The following is a 27,033-nucleotide window of genomic DNA, read 5'->3' as shown; positions in this document are numbered from 1 at the left end:
AACTCAGGAGTTTTGACTTGAAGCTTTGTCCCCAAAGGGACCTTGCGTCACTACACTGAAGAGTTCTCCACAATCCTACCACTTGCACTGAAACTGGGGAGACTCTTTACAGGTGCCAAGATCTGACTAATGATCAGTGTCCAGGGATAGACAGCACACAAAGGGCAGGAGAGAAGGTGGCAGCAACATGGCTATGTGACCCAAGACAGGAACAGAAGTGACACTATGTATAATGACAGGGGAAAGGGCAGCCTCCTCTTAAACATCGTCCCAGAGCCTCCTCTGCCACTACTGTTTATCTGGTTAAAAATAAGCAGCAAACAGATTGTGGAGTATTTCTACAGCTCTTTTAAGCAGGAAAGTGTCTCCTATCTGAGTACACGTCTCACTTTCACATTGTAGACACATCACATTTTTCTGAAAAACATATTTAACCTTTTTTATTTTTCTTGCAAAAAACCACCTTAGAAACATGGTGCATCTCTATGAAGCCACATTCAATTGCAGCAGTGCAACAGGACACGCCTGGATTCGATTCCATTTGGACCTATGGAATGAAAGGGAGGAGGCCAAGAACACCAAGATCCCTCCTATATATTTGCCTGATAAATTGAAACACTCCTGGTGTTGATTTGGCAGGTCACCCTGACCCCCAGCAGAGGCACTCGAGCAGGTTTTGCATCCAAGCACTAGAAGGTCCCGACTTATGTTGGAATCTGCTGGCTGCCAGGTTTTCTCTTCTTCTTGACCTTGGATACACCCGTGTCCATCCCACTGGAATATTCAGATCGCAAGATCTCAGCAAGGCAATGTTTGCCACGGATCTTCTTGAGAAGGTCAGACCTGGGCAAAGGGAAGATTAGAATTAGATTTCCTTCTCTCTGCAATGCTGCTAGGTGGGTTACTTATTTTACCGCCCTGGAAAGTGACATTTGCGCATTAGCAGAAGAACAGCTTCCTTTTCTTGAGGCTTGATTTGAAATTCTGTCTCATGCAAAATTAGATATTGTTGTGACAGGTTTTCACAAAGGTGGCAAAATATCATGCCGTTTTTAAAAGCAAGCCTTTGTTCTGTACAAATGCTCTTGCAGGGGTGGCGGGGAGCAGGAGGAAGGTTGTGCGCTGAAGGCTGATGAATTAGGTGACACAGCAGCTTGAAAATTAGAATAGTAATAATAAAAAAACCCCTAACAGCCTTAAGACACCGAGCAATGGAAACGTTTTATAAACAGAACTGATTCCCAGAGCTTCAAAACATAAAATCACCACACAAACAAGCAAAAAAAAAGCCTGGAGTCTAAACCCAACAGACTTTTCTTGCAGTGTCCTGCAGACATCACATGCACCTTACAGCCTCCCTCTCCAGAGACCAGCTTTTGCAAAGGCAGCTGCATTCTGCCCAGCCACTAAACTCCAGCGTGGATCTCCCTGTAGCCCTAAACTGCCAGCTATAAATATAAAAACCTACTCAGCATTTTTCCACCACAAGTTCTGCCCCTGCTCTATAACCTTGGCCGAATCTCATCCTCAATGCCGCTATCACCCTCACTCATTTAAGCCGCAGGACCTATCGCTCCCTACCATGTTCCCATAGTCCTGGGCAGAAGGAATATCCACAGCTCTTGGTGTCTGCACATCCCACTCTCCTCTTTATAATACAGACCAGTAACAGAACCCAAAATTTTCCAAGAGTGAAAAGAAATCTATCTGTCCCTGTAAATATGAGGAAACAGAAGAGAAGCCCCCCATTCATGCCAGTGTGCATTTATAACACATGGACTGCAGCAGTCCTGGAGGTGGACACGATATAGTACTGCCTTGCATAGTTCTTCCAGGTGTCCAGAACCGTGCTGGGGATCAGAGGAGAAGGAAGTATTATTGGCTGCAGCAACAGATCAACCCATTCATTAGGCCGAAGACAAGGGAAGCAGACTCTTGGCTATCTGGGGTATTTGCTTGCCCCCTTTTCCACAGCTTGTTTTCCATCTCTGTGCAGGTTTGATGACTGGAGTGGGTTTGGAAGGATGGATCAGAATGATAAAAAGGATGGTGTGATGATTACCACTGACAGTTTTCCCTAGAAGAGAAAGCCTGGAATACACAGGCAAGAAGACTCTGCTACCTTCAGTGTAGCTTCCATTCTCTCACTAATTAAATGTTCAAGCAGAAGGACCAGAGACCAGACATACCAGAGAAATAAGACACACAGCTACCACCCAGCCTGAACCCACAGAAATGAGACAAAAAGACAGAATGAATTCAAAAACAACCATACAGCTAATGAAGCAAACGTGCTGTTGGTAGAGCTGTACGTGCAGGACCTCCACAACAGATGTGCCTTGTCCAACTGCCTTCCTGAATGGCACAAGCCCCAGCAGCACAGAGTCTGTGGGTGGCAGGCCAAGGTGTGCCCTCAACCAGCCCAGCTCTGCTGCAAGAACTTCATAATGCAGCTGTATCCTCTGCTCACCCCCCTCCATCACTTGATAAAGTTTCTGTTTGACACTTTCATTGTGTCTCCAAGCATTTACTACAGTAATTTGAGGGTTACCAAGCAACAGATCAGTTTACTTAACAACAGGGAACTATCTGCTGCAAAAGGACAAGTAATCCACCAGTAGCTGCCGGGCTGAGTTTCAGCTCAGCAGGGAGGATGTCCAACACTTTATTATCAATCAGGTGAAATCATTGCCCAATTAGTAAATCAATACCCCCTGCTGGGGTGATCAGCTGTACACAGAAAAGCCAGGATGCAGGGAAAAGGGAGGTTTCTCCCTCTAACCAGGGCCACAAAAATCAATGGAGCTGTGCTGTGGAACCTGGGCCGACTGCTGAGGGAAGAAAAGCAGCTGTCAAGGCCCTTCGTAACCATGAGATGGAAGAGCCACCAGCAATAGCAAGAGTCTGCAGTGACAGTACATCAGGAAAAATGCCCCAGGCCAGGATCCCTGGCTGGATTCTGATTCCTGTTGTAAATCTGTAAATTCCCCTCTCTGCTCAACTGGTGAAAGTCTCTGGGGCTCTGCCAAAGCAGCCAAGATAACATCAGTGAGGAAAGGTGCCCTGTGGTTATGAGACAAAACCCAAGAGAACAGAGCAAGACCTTGACACTCACCCCCTGAGCATCCTTGGGCAAGGTATTTAATCTCTTTGCCCTTTATGTCCACCCTCCCACCTCATAACCCAGGATAGCTGCATTTTCCCTGTTGCCAAAGGCTTGTGTGATGCTGATTTAAAAGAGTTATGTGGTGATACTATGGAAAAAAGCTTCACAGAAAGGCTGTGAATTTAAGATGCAATTGCAATAGAGACAGAATCCATGTTCCCATCACTGGATAAACACCTGGATTGTCAGCATCTCTTTCTGTGATCTCATGTCTAGATATCACACTATATTGAGCCCTAATGAGAACACATCATGTTGATAACGGACAGAGAAATCCCCATCCCTTTAAATTCCTCCCTCCAAACACAGTCAGTATTTAAGTGGGAATTACAAAATAGTGCAGCTAAAGGGAACTTGCAGGGGACAAAAAATTCACTAATGAGTGACCCATCCCAATGTGCTACAGTGCCAAGACTTCAGCAGGGTTTAAAGGAGAAAGGAATGTTCAAACAGATGAGAAAACAGCTACTTTTATTAGCTGGGGGGAAATGAGACAGGAATAGAGAAATCATAACTCAGAAAAGAAAGCAGCCCCAACATACAAGTTAGGAAGAACTGGTCCCTGAACACAAGTGATCTGACTTCCCTGAGTTACTGTCCAGCACACTGAGTGTTGAGTGCTGTGACATATTGGATGCGAGGCAGAAACACCACTGGACTACTGCTCTTTTATGCCAGAACCGGGATATCAGGACTCCCATCAAAGACAGATGGGAATTGGTAAGTAGTCAAGAGCAGCCAGCAGAGATGAGTAAGCACCACCTTCTAACTTCAAGTGGGGGACACATCACCCCTTCATTTGCAAGGCTTAACCCCAGACCAACCACTGCTTTGGGCTTTATGTTTGAGGTACAGGGCAAAAGCCATATCACTCTAGGGTCTACCTGCCTCATTATCAAGGGGAGAGAAAGGTACTTTGCACAGTGAGGAATGGAAGGCAGAAAGCCTAGTAATTGCTTGGGATGGTCTAAGAAACCTCCTCTCCTCCTAATGGAGACAGTGGAAGGAATAAAAGACCTGGGTTTACAGCTATCTGTGCACATCTGTAATTAAGCTGCAATCTCACAGAAACTGCTACTCAGAGCCTCAGCAGAGAGACAATAAGGAAACAGAGAAACTATCCCCAAATGACTTTGTTATATCCTTAAAGTCTGGGAAAGGCCAGGCCAGAGAGAAACTTTTGAAGACAATAAAGCTTTGCCCTCCTTCAGAAAACTGGAATAATTTTATTCACTCTTTAAACATGAGAAACTTGTGAATCTTGCTAAATGCATCTCTGAATGATGAAAAGGCAGGAGAGGAGCATCTGGAAGAAAGAAGAACCAAAAAGTGTCCAGGGAAGGAAAGAGAATAAAATCTTTCTTTCCCCTGCTTCAGTTTCCTTCTACCTCCACCTACAGAGCCACTTCCAGCACACTGCTCCCCTTCTCCATCTCACTCAGGAGCCACAGTGCTGCCCAACTCGGTGAACTCAAGGCTGGTGCTGCCCAACCTCAGAGGAAACCTGAATGATTTGGACCGGTCTCTCTGGCTACGTGACTCTCAACTCTTTGCTTTGCTCAGGCGTATCAGAAAAGATTCAAGGCAAAACAAGGCAAAAAACCCAAGCAGGTTAACACTTGCAGCACAGGTGATTAACCTGAAATCCTCTCTATTGTTTCCAACTTTGTCTTCTGTTCTCACCACAGAAGTCTCACCTAGCTTACATATAACACACCTTCAACGCACTCGGTTTGTGACTTCCACACACTGTGGGGGACTGATGGCTTTGCAAGCTCTGAAGACACCATCCACTGAATTCCACAATCACTAGCAACAAGATGGTAGAGTAACTAGGACTATAATACTATGGCAAAAGACACCCCCAAGACAAGTACACTGAAGTAAGCTTTGAGGATCCCATGGACAGCTCTAAGTCACAAACGGAAGAAGAAAAGCATACACAAGCTGTTATATTTCTATGTAACATCCCACTCATCTCCCACACATTATTGGTAAGATTGTAAGAACTATTTAGTTTCACCAGCTGATCTCATCAGACTGAATTCATTACAATATGCAAACCATCATCCTGGATTTGAGACTCTCAAACATTGGGGTGTGAAAGGACCAAGTGGCAGCAGTAAAACAATGAAAGAGTATGACACCATTTTGCATGTTCACTTCAAAATTCTGTGTTTCATTGACACACCTGCTTTGTCAAGAGACCTGAATCACAAACTGATCTCCAAGCCAAAAAATCCTGCATGCCAGAATAGTGGTTCACATATATGTGTGGCTCTTGGGTATCTTTCGATGGCTTAGAAGATGCCTCTGCTAGTCTTATTACCCAAATGGTGGGTGAGATTGTTTCAGAGATGTCTCCTTCAACTTGGTTGGCATTGCTGTCTGTTCCTTTGTCTTGAGCTGTGTGAAATGCTGGTGCAACACAGTGCAGCAAGTACAGCAATCTTTAACCAACACGCAGCATCTGCGGTGACCAAAGGCTCCCAAATTTCTCCAGCTGAGGAAGGAGGAGTATTAAGTTCTGACACATAGTCCCAGAACTCATGGTGTGTCTCTGGAGCAGGCAAGAGTAGGCTGTTTCATTTATCAGAAAACATTTCAGCATGGATCGCACTATCAATCTGCCTGACAGCATCTCCAACAGCTCTCTGAAGTTGTGCCAGCAGCAGAGCTGGGTTACCTCTGGTCCAAGGCTGCTGCAACACCTGCTTTTTCTACTTATAGCATTGGATGAACCATCTGCAGCCAATGCAACCCTGTTTGGGTTTGGATTTTCTGTTGCTGGTTTTTTGTGGGGTGGGGGCAAGAAATTCATCAGCAATCCTACACTGCTCTCAACAAGTCAACAGATGGCCTAGGTACTCTGTACCAGCTCATGCAAACCCTAGCTTAAGAAGTTCAAGGAAAATTATGACCTAGTCAGAATTGAGCATCAAGTGCTGTTCCAGAACCATCAGAGCTTACTTCATACCAAGATGTGCTAAACAGTAAAGCCCACCTTACCCCTACTGAAGTGAACTGTACTTCAGCTACACATAAAGAGACAACCTCCCCCAGCCCAGCTTCATTACCATCCCTTAGTCTTCACCCTGCAGGGAAAGGACAAAAGCACCTCTGGGAGGCTGGGAACCTCCCAGGATCCTTGCTTCTGTCAGGCTCTCTCCTACGCTAAAGGACAGTATATATTTCAATTAGAGAGAGCTGATCATTTTTTGGTGTGTACCAAACAGCACAGAAGTTTTCCAGCTCCATGCGCAAGCTCTACTCTTTTGGTCAAAGGCTCTGTGCTGAAGCCACGCTGAAAGAGGACACTAATAAAAGGTATTGCTGTATGCAGGTATCAATCAGATGGATTTTACAATTACAAAACCTCATGGTAGGATTTTTTTTATAACATCATGGTGCGGTAAGCAGGACTCACCTGTTTCCCTGAACTGCCTTAACAAAGTCTGACAGTGATGTTTCCTTCCACAACAGCCATGGCTCTTACTCTAATTTTTGGGTCAATTTGCACTCCAGTCCACGAATACATGCTCTTACCTGAGCTCCAGTCTGGCTTTCTAGAGCAGACTGCCCAAACCAAGGGAAATTCCCAGTAGGCAGAATTCCAAACTTGCATTTTGACTAATTAAGTGACATTAGGAAAGCTATAAATGGCACACAAAAACTGGCAGGGAAACTGCTTCTAATGATTATACAATTGCTGTGCAGGGAGACCCAGCTGCAGCCTTGATTCGCATGCCCTGTCAATAGAAGCATTAGTCTTTCCAAAACTGTCAGTGCCAAGGTGTTCAAAAGTGGAATCAAATATACGAGGTAAGACAGAAGGTAAGAGGCTGCTAGCTTTCACCCAAAGGAGGCTGCTGCCCTACCATACAAAGGAGGACACACAGGGTTACAAGATACATTTCCCAGCAGGAGTCTAATTCTATCTGACCACTAAATGCTGAAGAAAGAATTAGTACAATAATCTTGCAGCCAAAACCTTTGGGGCATGATGATCTCCATATTCAGAGCAATAGCAGTGTATTAATGATGTAAATAAATTCCTTCAAATGGAAGTATCCTGGACACTTTTTCTTGATGCTGTTTTAGTTAAGGGCTGGACTTAAATTCTGAAGCATGAGGGGATTTACCCCTTAATTTTTACACTCTCTTTTTGCACATACTATAGCAACTATGAATAGATGTGATACTCACAGGTATATTCAATCTTTCTGAGCATTTCTGGCATCAGAGAAATCCCGTCACAATGAGTTCAACAGAATCTACTGAACTTAAAGATTTCTTTCTTTCTTTGTAAGGGCTTGAATTCACAAACAGAGCAAATTAAGCTGCAACTCCTCACCACAGCAAAACCCTCTGGGGACATACACCAGCCTTCCAGAGTTCAAAAGGAGAAAACAGACCATCAGTCACCACAGAATTTCATAAAACCCCACCGACCCAAAATGCAAACGATTGAGTAGCACAGGGATGCTTGGTGGAATGGCAATAGGTCTTTGGCATCTGCATTGTGAATGAGTCAAAACCCATGTCTATCTGGCATGTCAGCTACTTCCTGTGCATGCTGCTTCTCTGCAGTGAACGAAAGACAGTTAATCCCTCAATGGAAGTGGGATCAGCTTCCTTATGTCTACCCCTCAGTATAAGCATGAGCCCGGACACTTACTAAGCTGATGTACTACTGTAACTTAATACACAGTATCTGGTTCATGCGCTCACCTCTTACCTAAATGCAGCATTTTGACTTTCAAAACAAATCATGAGCAATTATCTACCATCTTCAGATGGGGTTTTGCAAGAACCACCACAGCTGAGGGGACAGTTGGTTTGCACAAAGAGATCTAAAAAATACATGAAAATTGTACATGGGTGTTCAGAAGGAGAGGGCTGCTTCCACATTTCAGCACTGAACCATCACACACCTGGCTCTCTGGCTTCCTGCCTCACCTTCCCCAAACAGGCTCTCTAAGGAGGCGCTAAGCACAAAAGGAGACTTCAAAAGAAATGAAGAGTTTTCTTTGTCCTCTTAAGGAAACATTTAATGATTGCCTTTACCCCACTTTCAACCTGGACTGCCTGTTCTTTATTCTCTGGGCAGGTGCTGAGAGATGAGGCTTTAGTGAGCAGACTGATTAAAAACAAGTATCGGATGTCTGGAGACAATGTGTAATACGACAACCATCACTCACAGTATCACATAGGAAATATAATTAAAAAGATTGCTCTGTGACTATGCTATTATAATTTCAAGCCTTGCATTTTACAATTAAAAGCCATTTGTCTTCTAAATGGCAGGCTAAATTCTGAGTGTGAAATCAAAAGCATTCCTCTGTAAGTTAACAGCACTATCTTGAATTTATGCTAGTGGAGACTGAATATGAATCTATATTCACTTTTTCTAAACTATCCTATAAATACTAATGTTATCTTCTCTCCATTTTGGGGTGTTTTTTTTTAAGCACACACAAAGAAAGTTGATAAGAAACAAGGTTCACAGGCAAGAACAATTGTTGCACGTCACAACTTCGGCTGTTTCTGCAGGGTCTTAACTTTCCAGATGCTCCTGGAATGGAAATCTGGTGCTTGAGCCGTGACGAACCTGTGCAAAGTCTGCCCACTTTCCCTGAGCTGCAATTATTTGATCCACGTGCAAATGAGCTTTCAAATCACTTTCAGACCATTTGTTCTAACACCTCTACATCCCCCAACCCTACACGTCCTGTGCATAAACTACCTACTGTATATTGAGCTTGTCTGTACTATAATAGGATGAAGACTTGGGGAGGAGGAACTCCGTCTAAAAGAGGTTCCTAACAAGGGAAAAAGTAGCTCTAACAGAGTAGCAACATCATAGGAACAGAGAGAGGCATTGTTGCAGGCCAAGTAATCCTATGACACGCTACTGTCAGTCATAGCTTGACACCCTGCTGGGCCAGCAAGACATCAAAGCCCACCCCATACCATCTTACATGCTCTTTATCGGCTAATCAGGCTATTCTTCCTGAAATAAAGCTCTGTTAAATCCCCTGCTCACAGGGGCATTCCCATCCTGTTGCCCATCTGCTGGTGAGGGTCAGCTGAAGCAGGAGGCAGATCAGTGGCCTGTCCCTGGTGGCTTCTCAAAGCAGGACAATGTGGGCTCCAACTTCTTATTTTAAAATCCCTTCTCCTTCTCCCTCCCCCCCCCCCCAAGATATGTACATGTGCGAGAGATGTCACCAGCCCAGGAACAATTATGTGGATTAGTGTGTTAATGGCTAATGGTTGCTAATGGAGTTTGCAGTAACAATTACATGTAAGGAGTCACAACTGGTACTGATAAAAGAAAAGATTTTCCTCCTTTGAATTATTGCAGTGATTCTCCTGCCAAGCCAGAGGTTTGTATCCTGCCACTGTGCTAGGGAAGGTAGCAAGCCCTTAATGTTATAATCTCAAAAGGGAGGATTATCCATCCTGTGGAACCAACTCAAAGTAACTAGGATCAGATGTACCGAGCATCTTTAGCTCCATTTCAAGTGGAGAAGAGGATTCAGGACTCTGCTCCTCCAGAAGCATCAGGGAGCCTCAAATTCTTAACACAAGAAATGAGTACTCCAAACAGCCCTGTCCACACACCAAAGAGGACAGAGCTGTAACTCTAGGTTTGCTACAGACTCTTCTTAGAGATATCCCATGGGATTTTGCAGAAATGCTTTCAGCAGAACTACTTAAATCCACAGGCAGCAGTGACCAAGTCCGTAGGAGGATCATTTCTACCAACAGATCTGCCTTCTGATGTGGGCTTGTACTTACATAACTAGTCATTCATACGATTAATAACAAAATAAAATACACTGCAGTCTTCCCCTTTTCTCTCAGGCACTAAGCGAATGTCTTCATAGGGAGAAGAACAAGCAGTCCAAGCTGCAGCTGAACACTGTGAGAGAGAATGGACACATTTGTCCCATTGCAAATCTGACAGCCAGGAAACCTTTGGTGAAAGTGCAGGAGAAAGGCTACAAAAGACTGTCTGTCTAGTGTAAGAAAAGGTGATAAAAAAATGCCATTGGAGGCCACAGAAGGTCTTTAAAGACAGTAAAACACACATTTTGCTTCTGATGCAGTGGTATTTGTCAAGGCCAGGAAAGAAGAAACCATCTTGTGAGATAAATTAGCACTTATACAGCCTTGCTCATCATGTGCAGGACAGTCAACTTCATATTAGAGAAGTGAAAATACTAATTCTTCTGCTATTTCCTTGATGCTTTTATCATCACATGCCCTACACCAACAGCAAGTACTTATAAGCACAACTGTATCTGTGAGAGGCTTTCCCTAGAGAGGGATGAGGACAAAGAGTTGCTGTGCAGCTGATCCTGAGCCAGAGATCATAGCTCTCCATAGGACCATGCAACTGGAAGGGGGCATATGAATGGAAAAAAATCTGGCAGTTTCTACTATGGAGGTGCTTGGCCTTGACAACAGAACTGCTGCTGGAGCTCTAGCTACCATGACCTGTGCAAGAAAGAGAATCAATACATGGGAAGTCTCATTCTTTGCTCTGGAATATTGCCTGTACCCTTCCTCATCCTTCAAGGTAGCTCTTCAGTGAAGTATAAATAAATAAAAACTAGGCTGTTCCTGTTCATAAGACTCACAGGAGATGTTATTTTTCAAGTGATCAGACAATAGAAAAGCTACAGCAAAACCCAGGCTAGTCAGTGTAAGTGCACTTCCACACTTAGCAGCTTCCTTCAGAAAAAAGCATCTGAATTCCCACTCAAATATTCAACCAAGCTGGTTTAATAAATGTAATTTTTAGGCTCTCTAAAGCTATTAGAAAAAGAGGAATGAAGCAACAGCTCAGAGAGCAATGCAACCTAAATCAATGGGTCAATGTCATTTAGCCTCTCTGGAACAGTCAGACATGACCTGCCCATGGCAGCAGCATTGGATTAGATGGTCTTGAAAGGTCCCTTCCAACTCAAACCACTCTAGGATTCCTGCAGCAAGCACCATCACCTTGAGGAGCAAAGCACACCACAGTCTGTCATGTGGTGTTCCTCAGCTCAGAAACATCAATTTGGCCTACCTTTTTGGTCTTGGTTTGGCTTTCTTCTTTGAGCCTGCAGCTGGAAAAGCAGTCAGGTTCTGGGGTGCATCTCTCAGGCCAAAGCTCTTGGCCAAATGACCCAGGTGGAGAGATTTGATGTGGAAGATGTGCTTGAGGTTCCTGGGATAGGTGGTATAGGCACAAAGGAAAGACTGCAGTGCTGAGGGGAGGGGAAAAAAAAAAAAAAAAAAAAGAGTGAATTCTGTTTGCTACTGCATTTTTATATATATATACATATATATACTTAAAGATTCAGCTGTTCCAGCTGAAATGACATTGGTCTTGTCCTTTGGGACACCTTCTGGTCAGCAGCTGGTAGAAAAAGTTGGCATGTTAAAAATCTGTGAAGGTTGTATAGCACCAATACAATCCTGAAAGGAGAAGGTAGGTGGTGGAGAAGTGTTAGGAACTGGAAAGCTACATTAAGTTGCGTTAGGTTTGCCTCTTGCAAGGATGCCTCTTCTGCCAGGAAGGGTGATGTCTGTAGTACATTTCACAGGAACAGTCATTGACATCAGTGGTAGCAGATAAGGGGAGAGAAGGAATGGAGAGATAGGGATGAAGAGAGGGAAAAAGAAGCATGGAGATGGCATAGGAAGGGTCCTCTGATATTACAGTCCCAGTAGTCCGTGCATTTTTCACCAGTTACTAGCTAGTCCCTTATAATATCCAAGAGCCAACTGGATTTCCTGACTCATCATCACACTGAGAACAGAGCTCACCTTCTCAAAAGGAAAAAAAAGGTAATAGAATTGCATGCAAATTTTGATTCACATCCTTATATTCCTGTAATGCCCTTCCCTCAGGGCTCATTGCTCTAAAGTCGATCATCCACTAATATGAACACTACCACTGCTCTTCACATACCCAGAACATTAACTACACCCAGGCTGTCCTCTCTGCTATGGGGAACAGAGGGACTTTTAGTAGGGAAACTCTACAGCTCAGAAAATACCTTCCTTCAATTCTCTCCTGCCTTTCTGCTTGCTAAACCTCCTGTGTGTCCCGTCCCCCCCCCAGCCCTCACTCCATCCACCACCTACATCATTCTCTCTCTCTCAACCCCTGACAGCAGTGAGCTCTAAACTCTAACCTCTCCTGCCCTTGCCTGTTGAGCCACTGGACCAGCAAGTTTGCCCACAGCTTATGTCTAATCTCTTGGCAGCAGCCAGAGATTGGAGTTTATGAACAGTAATAAAAATGTCATTTTAGCAGATCAGCTCCTGGAAGGACCCAGGGAATCCATCAAAGCTCTGTTTACTGAGTAAAGCGAACTCCTTTTCCCAATCGATGAGAAGAAAAGATTGAGTTTTTTGCACCTTCTTCCCAATTTCACAATGTTACTCTTAGAGGCATCTGAGCAGCAAGAGACCCATGTTTTCCCAAAAAGAGAATGCTAAATTCCAGATACTTCATCTCCATGCCTAATCTAAAGGTCATGCTTCTGAGGGCTTATAAACCAGCTCAAATGCTCTCAAAAACTATTCTGCTGCTTTTTTTCCCCCATAAAGTTATTGGTCCAATTCACCTGCTATGAGAAGGTGTAACTCTTCAAAAGAAACAATACGAACTTGCTCCCGCTCTGACTCTGGTCCCGTTGGAGCCAATATAGCTGTCTTTCTCACAGCATTCGAAATGGTTGATACTAAAGATCCTGTTATTATGAAGGCTGAGCTCACCTCCACAGTTCTTTGGGCAGGAAAGGCTGCTGGTACTAACTCCCCTGATCAGAGTTAGAGAATCAAAGTGTCAAAGGCCCCACTCTTCCCAAAGTCCTGACAGACAACAGTCAGATCCAGTCCTGAGTCAGAGCACATAAAGCCAGAGCAAGCTGCAGGACACTAACCCAAAGCTGAGCTAACAACCCTGCCATACCTGCAGGTCAAAACCTCAGCTCCTGCAACTGTCTGACCTCTGAGGAGCTCAGAGCTACTAATGTTCACCACAGCACCATGAGATTCAAATGAAGATCTCTGTGGGAGTGATTCTTTTTTAAATCTTTACTATTAGGTCTTCAGCCCTCTCAGTCTTGCCAGAGTCATGTTTTACAGCTTTTATGTGCAATTTTAGCTTTTTTTTTTTTAAAGTTGAAATTCTGTCATAATTTTATAATCAATGAGATAGAGCTTTATGAAAAGAACTCAGAAAGACTGGAAACAGTGCTGGTCACACCATAACTCACATAAAGGGTACCTCATCTCAATGCCACAGGAGCAAACTGTCTGAGCTGTTACGGGTTTTGCCACGCCAATATAAGTCTAAGGCAATGTATACTGGCCTGTAGTGGGATTCAGACTTGCACGCATGTGAGTGGATTTAGGTTGGTCCTTTCCACCCATGCATCCCCACTTTCCTATAAAAAAATCTAAGTGTGGAAATTAAAAAAAAAGCACACTACATCTGATGGAGGTTAGATAGGTTGGAGTGACGCTGTTTTAAACAGGGGACACGAGGGGAACGAGATATGAAAGTGAGACAGGTGACATAACCTGTCACCATGCTCTCAGCTGGCAGCCAGTTCCCAGTGCTGGCCCCGGAGTGCAGCCTCAGCCACACAGCTGGATAAATTGGTGGAGGCATTTTGCCAGTGCACAAGGCATGTGGGAACAGGGAGGAAGCACGCACCAAAACTGCTGTGGATTCAAGCATCGTGCCATAGTCGTGGGCTCCTGTAACTCTGCTGCCCCTGTAAAGACACAGGGGCTGAGACCAGAAAAAATGAGGCAGAATACTCAACTAGTGGCTATAAAATGGGGAAACATGGAGGAGACAAACAGGGTTTCACAGAATCACAGAATGGTTTGGGTTAGAAAGGACCTTAAAGCTCATCCACTTCCAACCTCCCTGCCACCTTCCACTAGAACAAGTTGCTCCAAGCCTCATCCAACCTGGCCTTGAACACTGAATGATGGGGCATCCACAGCTCCTCTGGACAGCCTGTTCTAGTGTCTCACTACCCTCATAGTGAAGAACTTCTAATATCTAATCTAAATCTACCATCTTCCCATTTAAAACCATTCCCCCTTGTCCTATCACTTACTGTAACCCCAGTGGCATGAAGGATCAGAGTCCCCCGAGCTCTACCTGTCCCTTGACTCCAAAATGGAGTACCTATCACCATGCAACTCCTCAAATAGTCCTCTCTTTCCCAAAAGGGGCTCCGTGCTTCATGAGATTTGTCCTTCAGGTAGCAAGGCCCAGCCATACCCCTCCTCCCACCCATCTCACTGCTGATCGTCAATCAAGTTTGAAGGGCAGCACCTTCAGTGAACCATTTGATTTGAGTTTGGAAAATAGGGGGCCAAGAGGCAGAAGAGGTGAGCGGGCAGGGAGCCACTCGCCTTTTGAAAGCAGGCTGCAGTGAAAACACTGCTTATTAACATTGACTAGGTCAGAAAACAGGGAAAAAGAGAAAAAGAGAGAGAAACAAATGCATCTCTGGCACAGCTTCCAATTGATTGTCTGCCATGAAAGCAAAAGCCAGCTGCCATGTTAATTATTCATGATGCCTGGCGCTGAGGGGAGGAAGAGGGGGCTTATGGAAGCCACTCAGCAGTGGAAAATTTGCATATGTAGATAGAAGAGTAGGAAAAAGAGGTGGAGTGCTCCTGTACGAGATAAATGGGATGCACAACATTTCAGCATTTCCTGATCTATTTTCTGCACTTCTTGTCCATGGCTAAAGAAGTCTTAGTGCTGAGATGAGCAACAAGTGTGTGTGTGGATGTGTGTGCACAGTGACATACACTGTACAGAGAAACCACAGAGGTTTTCCAAGGGTAAGCAGAGCCATTTGGCTGTTCTACACCAGCCAGTTTAAGTTAGAAGTTTGCATGGGGTATAAGGAATCCCAGGGGAGCAACAAGAAGCTCATCCATGCAGAATCAAGGATTATGATCATATTAGTCACATGCTTTGAGACTGAGGACTTAAAAGTGCAGCTGTAAAAGTAATTACACCATTCAAGTAGCACAACACAACCTGAAAATGGGTGCAAGCCACTTGTGTTGCCGCTTTTAACACTTTCACTGTAGGAGAAAGGTACTACAAAGCTCTGAGGAAAAAAAAAACAGCTCTGCAACTATTGGAGTGTGAGTGTGTGTGTGTGTGTGTGTGTGTGTGCAAGAATCACTACAGTGACATGTAGTGGCAGGGGGTAGAGCAAAGTGAAACAGTAGGATTTCAAGTATATCAGTACAACCATGCACCATTAAAAGCATGCAGAACAGTTTGGGGTAAGCAGGTAGAATGAGCATTAGTCTTTCTGCTGTGTCATCACCTAACAAGTTAGTACAACATGCAGAAAAAAAACAGCACGTTTGACCTCTTGAACCATCACTTCTCAGAATGCCAAACAATTTTAATGTTTACCTTCACTTCTATCTTGAGAACAGCCTTCCCTTAACCAGTTTCTATGATGACAGTGCACATCTCAAAGGCCAACTTCCCCATGTGGTTTTGGACCCCTCAGTATGCAATTTATGCAGTTTAGCACGTATGGGACACTTGTGCGCACGCACATACAGCAGGTAAGCAAAAATGATGTAGACCATTAAAATTCATCACAATAGGCCCCCTCTCATCCAAACCTAACAGGAGTTGTATACAAGCACAGACAGCAGGATTTGACACAGATCAATGTGATCTTCATGTACCTGGAACATTAACTACACCCAGGTCAGCCTTACTGGGCAACAGAACAGTACACAGAAGAGGGGTGCTTAAGCTGCACCACTTTTTTGGCTCCTGTCAGGAGAGTGCTTAGTGATTGTTTTCCTACAACATTCCCAGCAAGTTTGTCATCTTTCCTCCAAATCTGCCTTCCTCTGGATTGTCCAAATTGAGAAGCAGAAGAGAAGTTCCTTGTACTGCTCAGTGACAAGTGCTTGGCAAAGATGAGAAATCAAATCCCAGAACCCCAGATTTGCACCTGGCTGCAGTTATTAAATCCATCCCCGTTTTTCTCCTTTCTTTCTGAGTTGTTCCCCATTCTCTCATTTTTCTCCCATTCCGCATAACAACCTTTAGTTTGAGATCCTTGCCTGTTAAGAGCTGCTCCCAAGGCATCCTGTCTTACAGGCTTCAAATTCATCCCTGGTGTAAACCGAAAGCATCTAAGGAGTGTTGGACCAGGATGTGCTTAAGCAAGTCACCCATGACCTCCCCAGCATAACACAATCTATTCGCTCATGCAGTCGGGTCAGAGCCCGTGGATGTGAATCCTATCGAAAGCCAAGTTTAAACCTCATTTGCACATAAAATGGGAATGCAAGAAATTGACATTTAATATCATCACAAAGCCTTCTGGGCTCATCTCAAGCCCCCCCAGAGCCCAATGGCCCCAAAATGTTTCTTTCAGGCCTTTCCCCCGAAGCTCTCCCCCCAGAAGAAAACCTTGGGGGCTTTTGTAAGCCCTTCTGGATTAAGCTGAACAGAAACACACTGACCTTTCTTTGCCCACCGGACAGTCCCCTCGCTGGAGTGAACGTGGTCTTCAAATTTAGTCTGCAAGACCGTGGCCCGCTCCCGGACTTCCTGAGGGTCCGTGCCACAGGATTGCTGCAAGGGCGGTGGGAGGATTAGAGGAAAGAGAGAATTTGAGTCGGGAATAATGAAGCAGTTTACAATAGATTTAATAACAGTAAAATCACACAGTAACCACCGAGGGGCCAACAAAGGTAATCCTCTCAATATTACTAGAGGAAAAAAAAAAGATAAAGATGTTAAAGTCAAAGCAGCCTGTGCGGAGAGAAGAGCAAATCAGTTTTAATTTTGTGTTTTCTAACATCTATCGTGTATCTTCTTCCCCCACTTCCACCCCCTCCCCGATTCAACAGGCCAGATACCACTGCTAGTTTCCCTTGCAGTTAGGTGGAATAACTCCCCCCAGACTCTAAATTAACAGTTTCAGACTGATGTTGCAAGTTGCTCCTTGTGCAGAAGATCTATGTTCACCCTCAGGCTCCAGAGAATGGACCAAATTCCGTACCTGTGAACAAAGCCATAGTATGAACTGCTCACTATCAATGCCCACATGAAGTTTTCTCACTGTCAACAAGTCATACTTCACTGTAACTGCCATCAGGTGGTTCTTCTAGAGTAAGAGACGCCCCTTGCACCAGTGGCAGGACAGAATAAGCTTCCTCAAACCAAAAGGGCAATTTTGCACGTGCTCAAGCTTTGCCAGGCTCAGACTTCAGGATGCAGTTCAGGAAATGGAAAACAAACGTTCCTGGGAACAAGCTGTTACTGGGAGGAGAGAAGAGGCTGTATCTCTTTCTCTCAATTACCCAGGCAGAGAAAGGAAACGTGGACAAGGAACAGGGGAATTTTTGATGGGAGGCTGACAGCAAAGTGCAAAGCCAAGCATCCATGGATGTGAACCTTCCCCAAGAAATGGCCACAGTTCTCAAAAGCTACTCAGACACAAACCAGCATCCAGGACTAACAGTGCAGGGTCCAAGGCAGCAACTTGATACTGGTCAATCCCCTCTCCTGACCAGGGCTGAGTGAAAACATCCACCTCCCACACTTCTGTACTAGGCCTGTGCCAAGGCAACAATCCTGTTGTTCCTTCCTGGCAGATTTGCATGCTAATGCTGCAAACCCCTCCTTCCCTCACAGCTGTGAGCTCACCTCTGCACTGCTGCTAGCCCAGGAGAACTGTATCACACTGACACTGCGAACCTCAGCAATCCTGGAAGCCAGGTAATGATGCTGGCACCCTACACAAAATGTTTGGTGACCCAGATCTACCACTCTATAGCCAAACAGCAAACCTGCCCAGAGACAGACCTCAAATGTAGCCTAAAACCTCCTGCACAGTGCCCTCCTTTGAACTCAAGATCTCACAGCTTCCACCACTGGGTTCAAAGAAGCAAACACACATAGGCACTAGAGTTGCTGCTCACTCACTACCTGGACTAACTGTCCCTCAGCATCTCCAAAGACAATGGTGGGTACATTAAGGCTACATTAAGAGTTTCCCAAGTTCCTGGCCTCTGCTATCTGTCTCCCAATCCACTTGAGAAAGACTCACCACACAGCTTGTTTCACAGACACCTTTTAGTTTGACTTCATGTGTGCTTATTAATCAGTTGAGACAGTCTCCAGCCGAGGGGCCTCTGTAAAGGTTTAATAAACTAGAAGTGGTGCTGCCTCCCAAGGTGGACACTCGCTCTTGTGACTAAGAAGTTTCCATTGATGTGAAACATAAAACTTTCTCGCCCTGCCTGCTCCTCCTAGCCCCCATCACTTTTCTTTTGTTAAGCCTCCTGGCAGCACAAAGTGTCACCTTCCCAGCGTTTTTTAATATGAATGTGAAATTAGTGAGGTTTGCCCTTTCCCCCGGTGGACAGAATCCTCTGTTATTAAAAAGTAAAGCACTTTAATAATGAAAACTTTTTCTCTTTTTCCTGTGTTTTAACTGTTTAAAATTAATGAGAAGGGCATAACGGTTGTCAAAGCGATATTGAAAGCCGGGTAGCCAGGACCGAATAAGCACGAAAATCCCTCCAGAGTGTTAAATAAACAGTGCTTCAGCCCCCTCTGAATCCCTCTGTTGGTTATTGTATACATTCTGTAACAGCACTCAGAATAGATCTGAGCACCGGGGAGGTAGAAAGGTTTCAGAATTCCAATAAAGGCCTCAAATTAAAGACAGCCTGGTGCGAATTCCAGGAGAAAATTAAAGAGACCTCAAGCTTAAGTGACAGGTGACTTGCTTCTGTGTCACAACTGTCAGGGGATTTAGTGATAATATGGCAATATATTACAAAGGACTTTTCTTATTCCCCCCTTTAGGTTTCAAAATGAGGCATCTCTTCTTCCTGGTGCTGGGGGGAGAAAAAAAAGAAGTCAGACAAAAATGAGGGATAAAAAACTAGGTGCATAATTTCCAAAGTGTGAGGTCAGTCCAAGAGAAATAAATGAAAAAAAAGCAAACGGCAGGAAACATAATGTACTCGGAAAACAGCTTCTCCCCTCCCTCCTCCCATCTCCCCCTTGTCTTTTATCCCCCTTCAGCCCCTTGAGACAGATCTCATTTTAAAATTGCCCCCTAATGGGCACGAACCCCCCGTGTTTGATTCCTGCCTTCCAGGGAGGTTCATCTAAGAAAATAAAAAACGAGCCAATAATAATAAAAAACCATAAGTCTAAATCTAAAACTGACGTGGAGCCAAACTGGGAAAATACAACCTGCCACCATGTCTGGGCAGATCAAATAAAACAGTGCCACTGGAAGTGCACTGGAAGCCATCCTGTATGCTTTGCTCACACAGGCAAGCTTTAATCCTACTCGTATCCTGGTCTGGATGAACAGGACAACTAATTTGAGACCTTACACATTTCTCCAAGACCCAAAAGATAAAAGCCTACCCCAGAGGTCTGTGTGATCTACTCGCCATCTAGATGAATTTGTTGCATCTGTTAAGTAAGAAGCGTTATTGCCATTATGGAGAAATAGTGGCATAGGAGAACTTTTTCTACCTTGTGTTTGCTTAAAAGCCTGTTGTGGCAGATCCCTAACCACCGGTACAATAAAACTGCGGTCAATAACAGTATCTGTAAGCTGAAAGAAGAAATGGACCTGGATGCAAAGTTATTTAACTGGTTCAAGACATCAGAGGGACTCCCCCAAATGCCAACTGCACCAGGAAAAGACACTTAACTTCTTTCAGAAGAAGGAAACTTCTTATTATAAAGACTGCAGCTTTTAGGTTTGAGAAGTTGGGACAAGTACTGAAAGCTTCTGATTTCATTAAGAGAGTATGTTAATGGGAGAAAGAACTGAAATATAATACAGCTAGACTAAGGCAGAAAAGTTCTTTTTTTAAAACAGTAAAAAAAAAAAAAAAAAAAGGGATGGGGAAAAAAGCACCAAAATGCCAGGCTGTAACATCTCCTGCTTCCATTATCCTTCAAAACAAAATGAAGGATTTTGTTTTAATAACAACTTTTTACTAACCTCTGCACACCTTCCCTAGAACTCACCAAGTCCCCCTGCCCCCTCCATAAAAGTTGAAAGATCAAATTTATTCTCTTTGTAGGCAGGTGAACATTCACACACCCAGACATAGCCACATATATATTTTATACACCTAAATATAAAATATACATTTTACAGGCACTTCAGCTTGCTCCCTGGCTGCACACAGAAGTCCAAAATATACACGTTCCAATGTGGTACTTTTAATGGACTTTAGTTGAGGCAATGAGAACCGAGGAGCATTATAATGAGGTTCCTGTGTGCATGACTATAATATATACATGACTCAATGCATGGAGAGCTGATAAGCAAAGCTAACGCTCTCTCGAATGGCAACATCACAAACAGATCAGGTTCAGCTCCTCATAGCAAGTCCTCAATCACTCTCTGTCCTGTGCAAAGTCCCACTGCATTCCCAGCTCACTGCACTGTCTTTACAGCAAATGTACAGAATTTAAGAGAGATTAACCCTCCTGAAAACTTGGAAACGTGCCCCTGCAGCTTCTGAGAAAGCACTACTGACCACTCACGGAGCCTCTGACAGTGATAAAATACAAAGCTAACAAACAGAATGAAGCTTTGACTGCATTTAATACATTTTTTCAAGTAATTCCTGAAGAAGCCCATTTGATCTTGACAGAACTACTGTAATTTCATCCCCATTAAATGATACACTTTTTTTTCTTTTCCATAAAGAGAAACTCTGTTTCTCAGTACCGAACCTTTCAGAGTCTGAGCCACACAAAAATAGGTTATTCTGGTTTTGTAAATACCTGAAGCAGAGTCAGACCACCCTAAACCCAGGGTGGATATATCTCAGCTCCAGTGCAGTCAACAGCAAAATCCCATTCCCTTTGATGGCAGAGGGAAGAGAGGAATTCAACCCCACCTTTGACTGCCAGTGAAAGGAACCAGCTCCTTCTGTATGTGCACTCATGTACCTGGCATGGCAGCACATGCCCAGGCAGCACTGCTGAGCATAAACCAGAGCAACTCCTGCTTTCAAACACGGTTTGGTTTGATATTTTTGTGAATTAAAGGGAGAAAGACAAAAGATGAGTATTTAGAATATTCTGTGCTTAGATGTCAAGAGTATTTTACAATTTAAAAGCATGGGAGAAATACCTATTTGATGAGTCCTGAGAGTAAAAAGACTTGTTAGCTTTTTATTGCTGTTCCTTTGGAACAAGGAACATAAAGGCACTGAGATGTTTCGGTGAGTATTTCTGCAATGATTCAACAATTTTGAACCTCTGCATGTACTGGGCTCTGACATTCAGCAGGCTTTTTCTCTTGCCACTTTTCAAAAACCAGATTGTAATTTCCTAGAAAAAAACATGCTCGCTTTTTTTGCTCAGTTTCTAAGAAATAGCATTTGTTCTCAAGCCCAGAACAAATAATATTCTGTCCCACGTCAGCAACAGATTTAAAGTGCAATTTCTGCATAAATGTATCTGTGGAAAAACTGTCCAAAAGAAGCCCAAAGTTACCTGCCTATAAGCACATTTGGGAGCAAAGGGAAGTATTTCTACACAGAACTACTTCAAATAATTTTTGAATTAACAAAGCAGAACTAAACTTTGACACATTTGTTCAATGAGTTAAGAGGTCATATCATAGGCCTGATCCAGACATTCGAAATACAGGCATTACAGGCTGCTTTTAGGGAAAAAACATGCAGTGATGGGAAAGAGCTTTAAACAGAGCTGTATCTCAGAGGACCTATAGATCTGGCTTTCTGTGAAATACAGGGTGTAGGAAAACTGAACATCTTTCAAAAGCATGTTTACCCAGAACACCACAGCTCGTAACAGTCATCTGCAGGAAACAAGAAGGCTCATACATGGTGTAACAGAAAGAACGAGCAGGCAAAACAGCAACAAGAGAAAAAAGAGCATGCTGCATCATGCTTGACACATTCTTGACTTCCATTCAAAATGCGGGTTCTTGGAGGATTTAATTTGCCAGAATGCAGGAACGCCTGAGATGTCAATTGCAAATGACTGAATTCTGTGAATTAGCAACTTGAAGGCAGACCCAAACCTTGCTGAAGTCAATAAAAAGATGCCTGTCAACCCAGTGCACTTAAGTTTAGGCTCCAAGTAAATATAGATAATAAAAACCCATATGTGACACACCACCAAATCTCATTTCTTAAGAGAAGTTTTGTGTCATTTGTGATCTCCAGCAGTACTTTAGTGCCAAAAATCCAAGAACAGAAACACAATGGGGAAAATACCCTAAGCTTTTGCAGCCAGAAACTTTTATTGTCTGTTACAAAAATACTTGCTGAAGGGTTAAAAACAATGCTTTTTGGGGACAACAGTTTAATGATTGGACAGTTGTGATATAAGGCAGGTGTATAATTATTTGCATTGCCCAACATCATGGATATGCCAACCCTCGTATGGTAAAGACAAGCTAAGGGAAGAATACTCATGATGTTTAACTGGTAAATGAAAACTGGAGCAATTCCAAATCAGCAGAATAACTCACCTTTCTTCTTGGTCTGTGCAACTTGAAGCGATCGTCTTTCATCAGGCTGGATAATACTTTCTCCATCTTTATCTCTGAAACACTGAAGCAACAAAGACAAAAAAATTACCCTTTCTCCAGCTTTTCAGATATAGCACATGATGAACCACAGGCTGACAATGGAGAGCAAAAAGATTGAGATTCACATGTTCAACTTGAGAATTTATCCCTGGAATACATGAGGTCTTGCTCCAGACACTTACTCAGAAACCCTAAAAGAGTAACTATCATAAAATCTTGGCCCTAGCTAAACTGGTGCTGTCACTGGAAGGGACACAATTTTACCCACAATCTTGCTGCTCTTACAAGTCATCAACACACACTCCAATTCTAACAGAGCATCATAACTGAGGGTGGACTTTCAGTTCTCTGGGAGTCTCCTTGGTTCTTAACCAGAGTAAACAATTCAAGAAAAAAATTAGGTCTTGAATTGTATTTTCATTGTTTTAATGATAGTTCTTTTCTTGAACTGAGAAGCACCAAGTGGGAACCATCTGATTACATTTTCCACTAAGAGAAACTCAAACCAGAGTTGAAGCAGCTCAGAACATTAAACGCTTCTTGCAGATTTACTTTGTAACAGTAAGATCTGTAACCTCCACTTTGAACCCAGAGCATGTCAAACATTTTATCGTACATTAGATGCCATGGAAAGGGAGCAGTTCTCTTACATCTTGTCTCCCCCAGTTTACCTTCCAGATTCCCTGGAATCAGAGACAGTGCTCTGTCCTCAAAGGAACAAAATGCTTTGATGTTTACACACATTTGTTTCCATCCGTGCTAGCGACCATGCTCCTAAACCTAAAGCTGTGTAAAGACAGAGCTCATTCCTGTCATAGGGACTCAAGCTCAGAGGGTAAAAACAGGATCCCAAGGAACATTTCCTACCAAGCCAACTCTTCTGAAGCTTCCTTCCCTCTGGTCACGTTATTATTCTTTCCCACAAGATCTTACACGATTCCAACTTCTTGCTACATCGCCTGGGTCTTCCTGATGGACACACACCCCCTCCAACTCATTTATACCTTCAAAAGCCACCTCTGACACCAAATACACTGTTTGATTTCCTTCCCTATTCTTAGAACTCACCTTCCCTCTCATTTGAAGTGCAAAGCCAAAGCCCAGCGCAGTAGGGACCCTACAGCATCTTTTTTAAATACAGGAGACTCAGTCAGCTGTCCTAGCCAGGCTTCACACTGGGCATTTATTTTCATTCTGTCGACTCACATTCCTCCTGAAGAGCCAACCAGATGATTTATTCTCCAGTCCTGCTTGCAAGACACTGCTGGGTACTCTTATGGCCCAGATACTGGAAACGCTTACAAACCTGCTTCATTTTAAAGTGCGTGGTCCTACTTAGAGGTGCATTTACAGGAGACGAGAAATTCTTCATCCTCTTTAACACTGTCCTGTGGGGCACACGTACACCAGGTGATAATACAGGAACAGCTGTGCAGCTCCAGGCCATTAATATTACAGCTGCATCCAAACTGGGTCCCATTTCCAAGGGAATTACCCAGATGATAAAAGCTGAAGTTTCTGGGCCCAAATTTTCAGCAGTGGGCAAAGGTCATCTCTAGAAAACAGATTCTTTTCCTTTTTATACCAGAATAGATCATAAATACTGCATGGAAGCCAAGGATTTCATTTTGGGTTACATCAGTCTAAAGAAGAGAGAAATCTTGGGGGTCCACCAGTTCTCTGAGACTCCTGAATGTCAGATGAATAGAAAGATGTATGCGGTTTCCAAAAGGAAGCATTGCTGATACTCTTTGATTTGTAAATTACGGAAAGACATACTAACAACAAGGATATTCCCTTTCTTTCACTCAAAGATCTCTAAACACCTGGCTAGGAAGAATGGATGAATCGTCGCCATGCTGTGTAACAGGATACCACAATCCTTGCCTGTTCCCCAGTCCTTCCCAGTTAAAGTGACAAATACCTTTTACTTTTGCAATCTGCCTTTCAGCCTCAGTCAGCTCACCACCACAATACAAAGAAAGGGAAAAAGGTGGTCCAGAGAAACAGCCATCCAGCCTGGAAGGTACAGGGTAGCCCCAAGATATCCTATATGGGAGACAAGCAGCTGAGACTCATGATGTAGCAGATTCCTCTGCAGAGGATGCGGAGAAAGGCGGGGGAATGATGGGGGAGAAAGGGAAATGGAGCATAAAAAGACAACTGAGGGTTTCTCTGTTTGGTTTTGAAGAGTATAACAGCAAATTAAAACATAAATGGCAATCGCTTAAGCAAGAGAAAAGCATCCCCCATCACCCCCCCAACCCCAAAGGCTGCTTTGACACCGCCATGAATGAAAACGTCAAACCTTTGACATTGATTTGTGTGGGATGTCACCCCCTCTCCGATCCTCCCCTCGCCTGGCGCGCCGCCAGCTCGCAGCCTAACAGCTCTGTGAGCCGGGTTCACAGCGGGGAGCGCCGCGCGAGGGGGGCGAGCACAGCCCTCCAGAAGGGAGAGAAATGACTCGTGCCTTCACGGCGAGGCGCTTCCCTTTATAAATTAGTTAGGCCGCCGTTAGGAGATAAAGAAATTATCTGATAGCTGTCGAGGCAGGCGCTGCTAGATTGCAGTTGAAGGAGGTAAAAGAGACATAAGGGAACAAAAAACGAAGTGAACCTCGCTGACTTTCTTCTGCTTCTCGCCTCTTTCCTTTGAAGGAAAATCTGTTAGTTACGCTGAGAGCTGAGACAGAACATTTTGGAGTCTAACCTTTAAAATAGAGAAGAAAGAAAGAAAGAGGAAATGTAAACATGAGTGTGCATGTGCACGCACGCAGCTACAGTTAGGCAGAGGAACCACAACTTCAAGCCACACAAGACTGAAAGGAAAGTTGCAGAGAGATGCATGCAGCTTTCTTGAGCCCCATCGGGAATTACTGATCTCAGCAGAGCCAAAGTGAGATCGTTTTGGCAAAGGCTAATGCTGCTTTTCCACAGTGGAAGCCAAGGAGAGGCTTCAGGTACCGGTGAAAATTAATTGCGAGCGATTTCCAATTTCAAAGGCAGTCATCCCTGATTCCGAAGTGGATTTTCATCCAGGAACAAAGCCACGTCTTCTCTCATTACTTCCGACTCTCAACATTTCTGGACTTACTCCCATGCATGCTGGGGTGGGTGGAGGGGCTTAAGAAAAACTCTGGGTCAGATCCTCATCTACTGCAAAGCAGCACGGCATGTCTCATTTACACCAGCTGAAAGCTGTGGGGACCCATCTCATGCTTTGTCTTCTCAGAAATACATATTTTATGAAGTATTTACATTTCAATAAACCCAGCAGGAATTTTGTTTAAAAAAAGAAAAAAACAAATTAAAAAAGAAATTCACAAACCCCAAAGATTAAAAAATTAAGCAAAGAAGAAAAAAATGCAAACTCCAGGAACTTGTGCAGTCTGAGTCAAAAGCTACGAGGACTTCGGGTAAAGAAACAAAAATTACCAGTGCTTAACAGGATCAGTAACAGTCCAACACATGCTGTCTTTCGCCCTTGCACTGAATTAAATTGTCAGGATTATCACCATAATGCTCTGTTTATGAAGGGTAACGGCAATTTGTGCTGATGGCACTTGCTGCCTCTTGCTTCAAGCTGCCTCCCTGCATCTTCTCTGTAATTCATCAGCTCTTTTCTATCCCGTTGCCCCTTCTCACACCATGCGCTACTGTACAGGAAGAGCGGGGGACACATGACTGCAAAGAGGCCGACTCGCCCACCCATGCCAATTAGACACTCATCTTCTTCCATCTGAAGATGGGGGTCAAGGAAGGCAAACTGCACTCCTTTTTGGCGAGTCCCTCATCCGCAGGGCAGCACGTTTTATGAAGAACATAAAACAAACAAACAAGAAAAGACAATTCCCACAGTTGTTCGGCTCTGTTGATTTGAGAAGTGGAGCAAAAAACGCGCATTCAAAGAAACCTCCCTCTGCTCTTTCAGCACAGCCTTCCACAGATCTGTGAAGAACATGGCGAGCTCAACAACAGGTCTCCTTAGCAGATATAATTACCAACGTGAGTGGCACTGCTCCTTAAAATTGTTAAGAATCAACAAAATGGGATAAAAGCATTAACGTTTAAAATAAAAAAGGAGGGAAATTTCCCCCTCCTTCTTCCAACACTTCCAAAATATTATAAAATAGAAAAAGAGAACTCTCCACTTGGAGTTAAAAATTCACAATTATGTGGGATTTCACCTTTAAATGTCAGTGCTGTTTGTTACATG

General features: G+C 43.8%; 1 protein-coding gene and 1 long non-coding RNA gene across 3 annotated transcripts in view; both read right to left on the bottom strand.

Moving 5' to 3' along the window:
- Positions 1-425: 425 nt before the first annotated feature.
- Positions 426-27,033, bottom strand: part of DDX31 (DEAD-box helicase 31) — a 48,865-nt gene continuing 22,257 nt past the window's right edge. For both annotated transcript variants that reach the window (XM_062640959.1, XM_062640960.1), the window contains exons 17-20: positions 22,756-22,837; positions 16,718-16,829; positions 11,250-11,430; positions 426-843 (exon numbers count right to left, since the gene is read on the bottom strand). In XM_062640959.1, coding sequence (XP_062496943.1) covers positions 705-843; positions 11,250-11,430; positions 16,718-16,829; positions 22,756-22,837 — 514 coding nt within the window. In that variant the 3' untranslated portion in view covers positions 426-704. The remainder of the gene's footprint in view (positions 844-11,249; positions 11,431-16,717; positions 16,830-22,755; positions 22,838-27,033) is intronic.
- On the bottom strand, positions 17,080-22,749 carry LOC134175255 (uncharacterized). Its single transcript, XR_009968948.1, has 2 exons — positions 19,650-22,749; positions 17,080-19,105 (listed from the first exon to the last, which is right to left on the bottom strand). It is a non-coding gene; the product is annotated as an uncharacterized LOC134175255 (long non-coding RNA).

This window comes from Pezoporus occidentalis, unplaced genomic scaffold (assembly GCF_034315485.1).
Source record: "Pezoporus occidentalis ecotype Australia unplaced genomic scaffold, CSIRO_AGI_Poc_V1 ctg68, whole genome shotgun sequence".
Lineage (NCBI taxonomy): Eukaryota > Metazoa > Chordata > Aves > Psittaciformes > Psittacidae > Pezoporus > Pezoporus occidentalis.
Note: the sequence above shows the minus strand (reverse complement) of the source record. Positions and strands in the feature narration are given on the sequence as shown.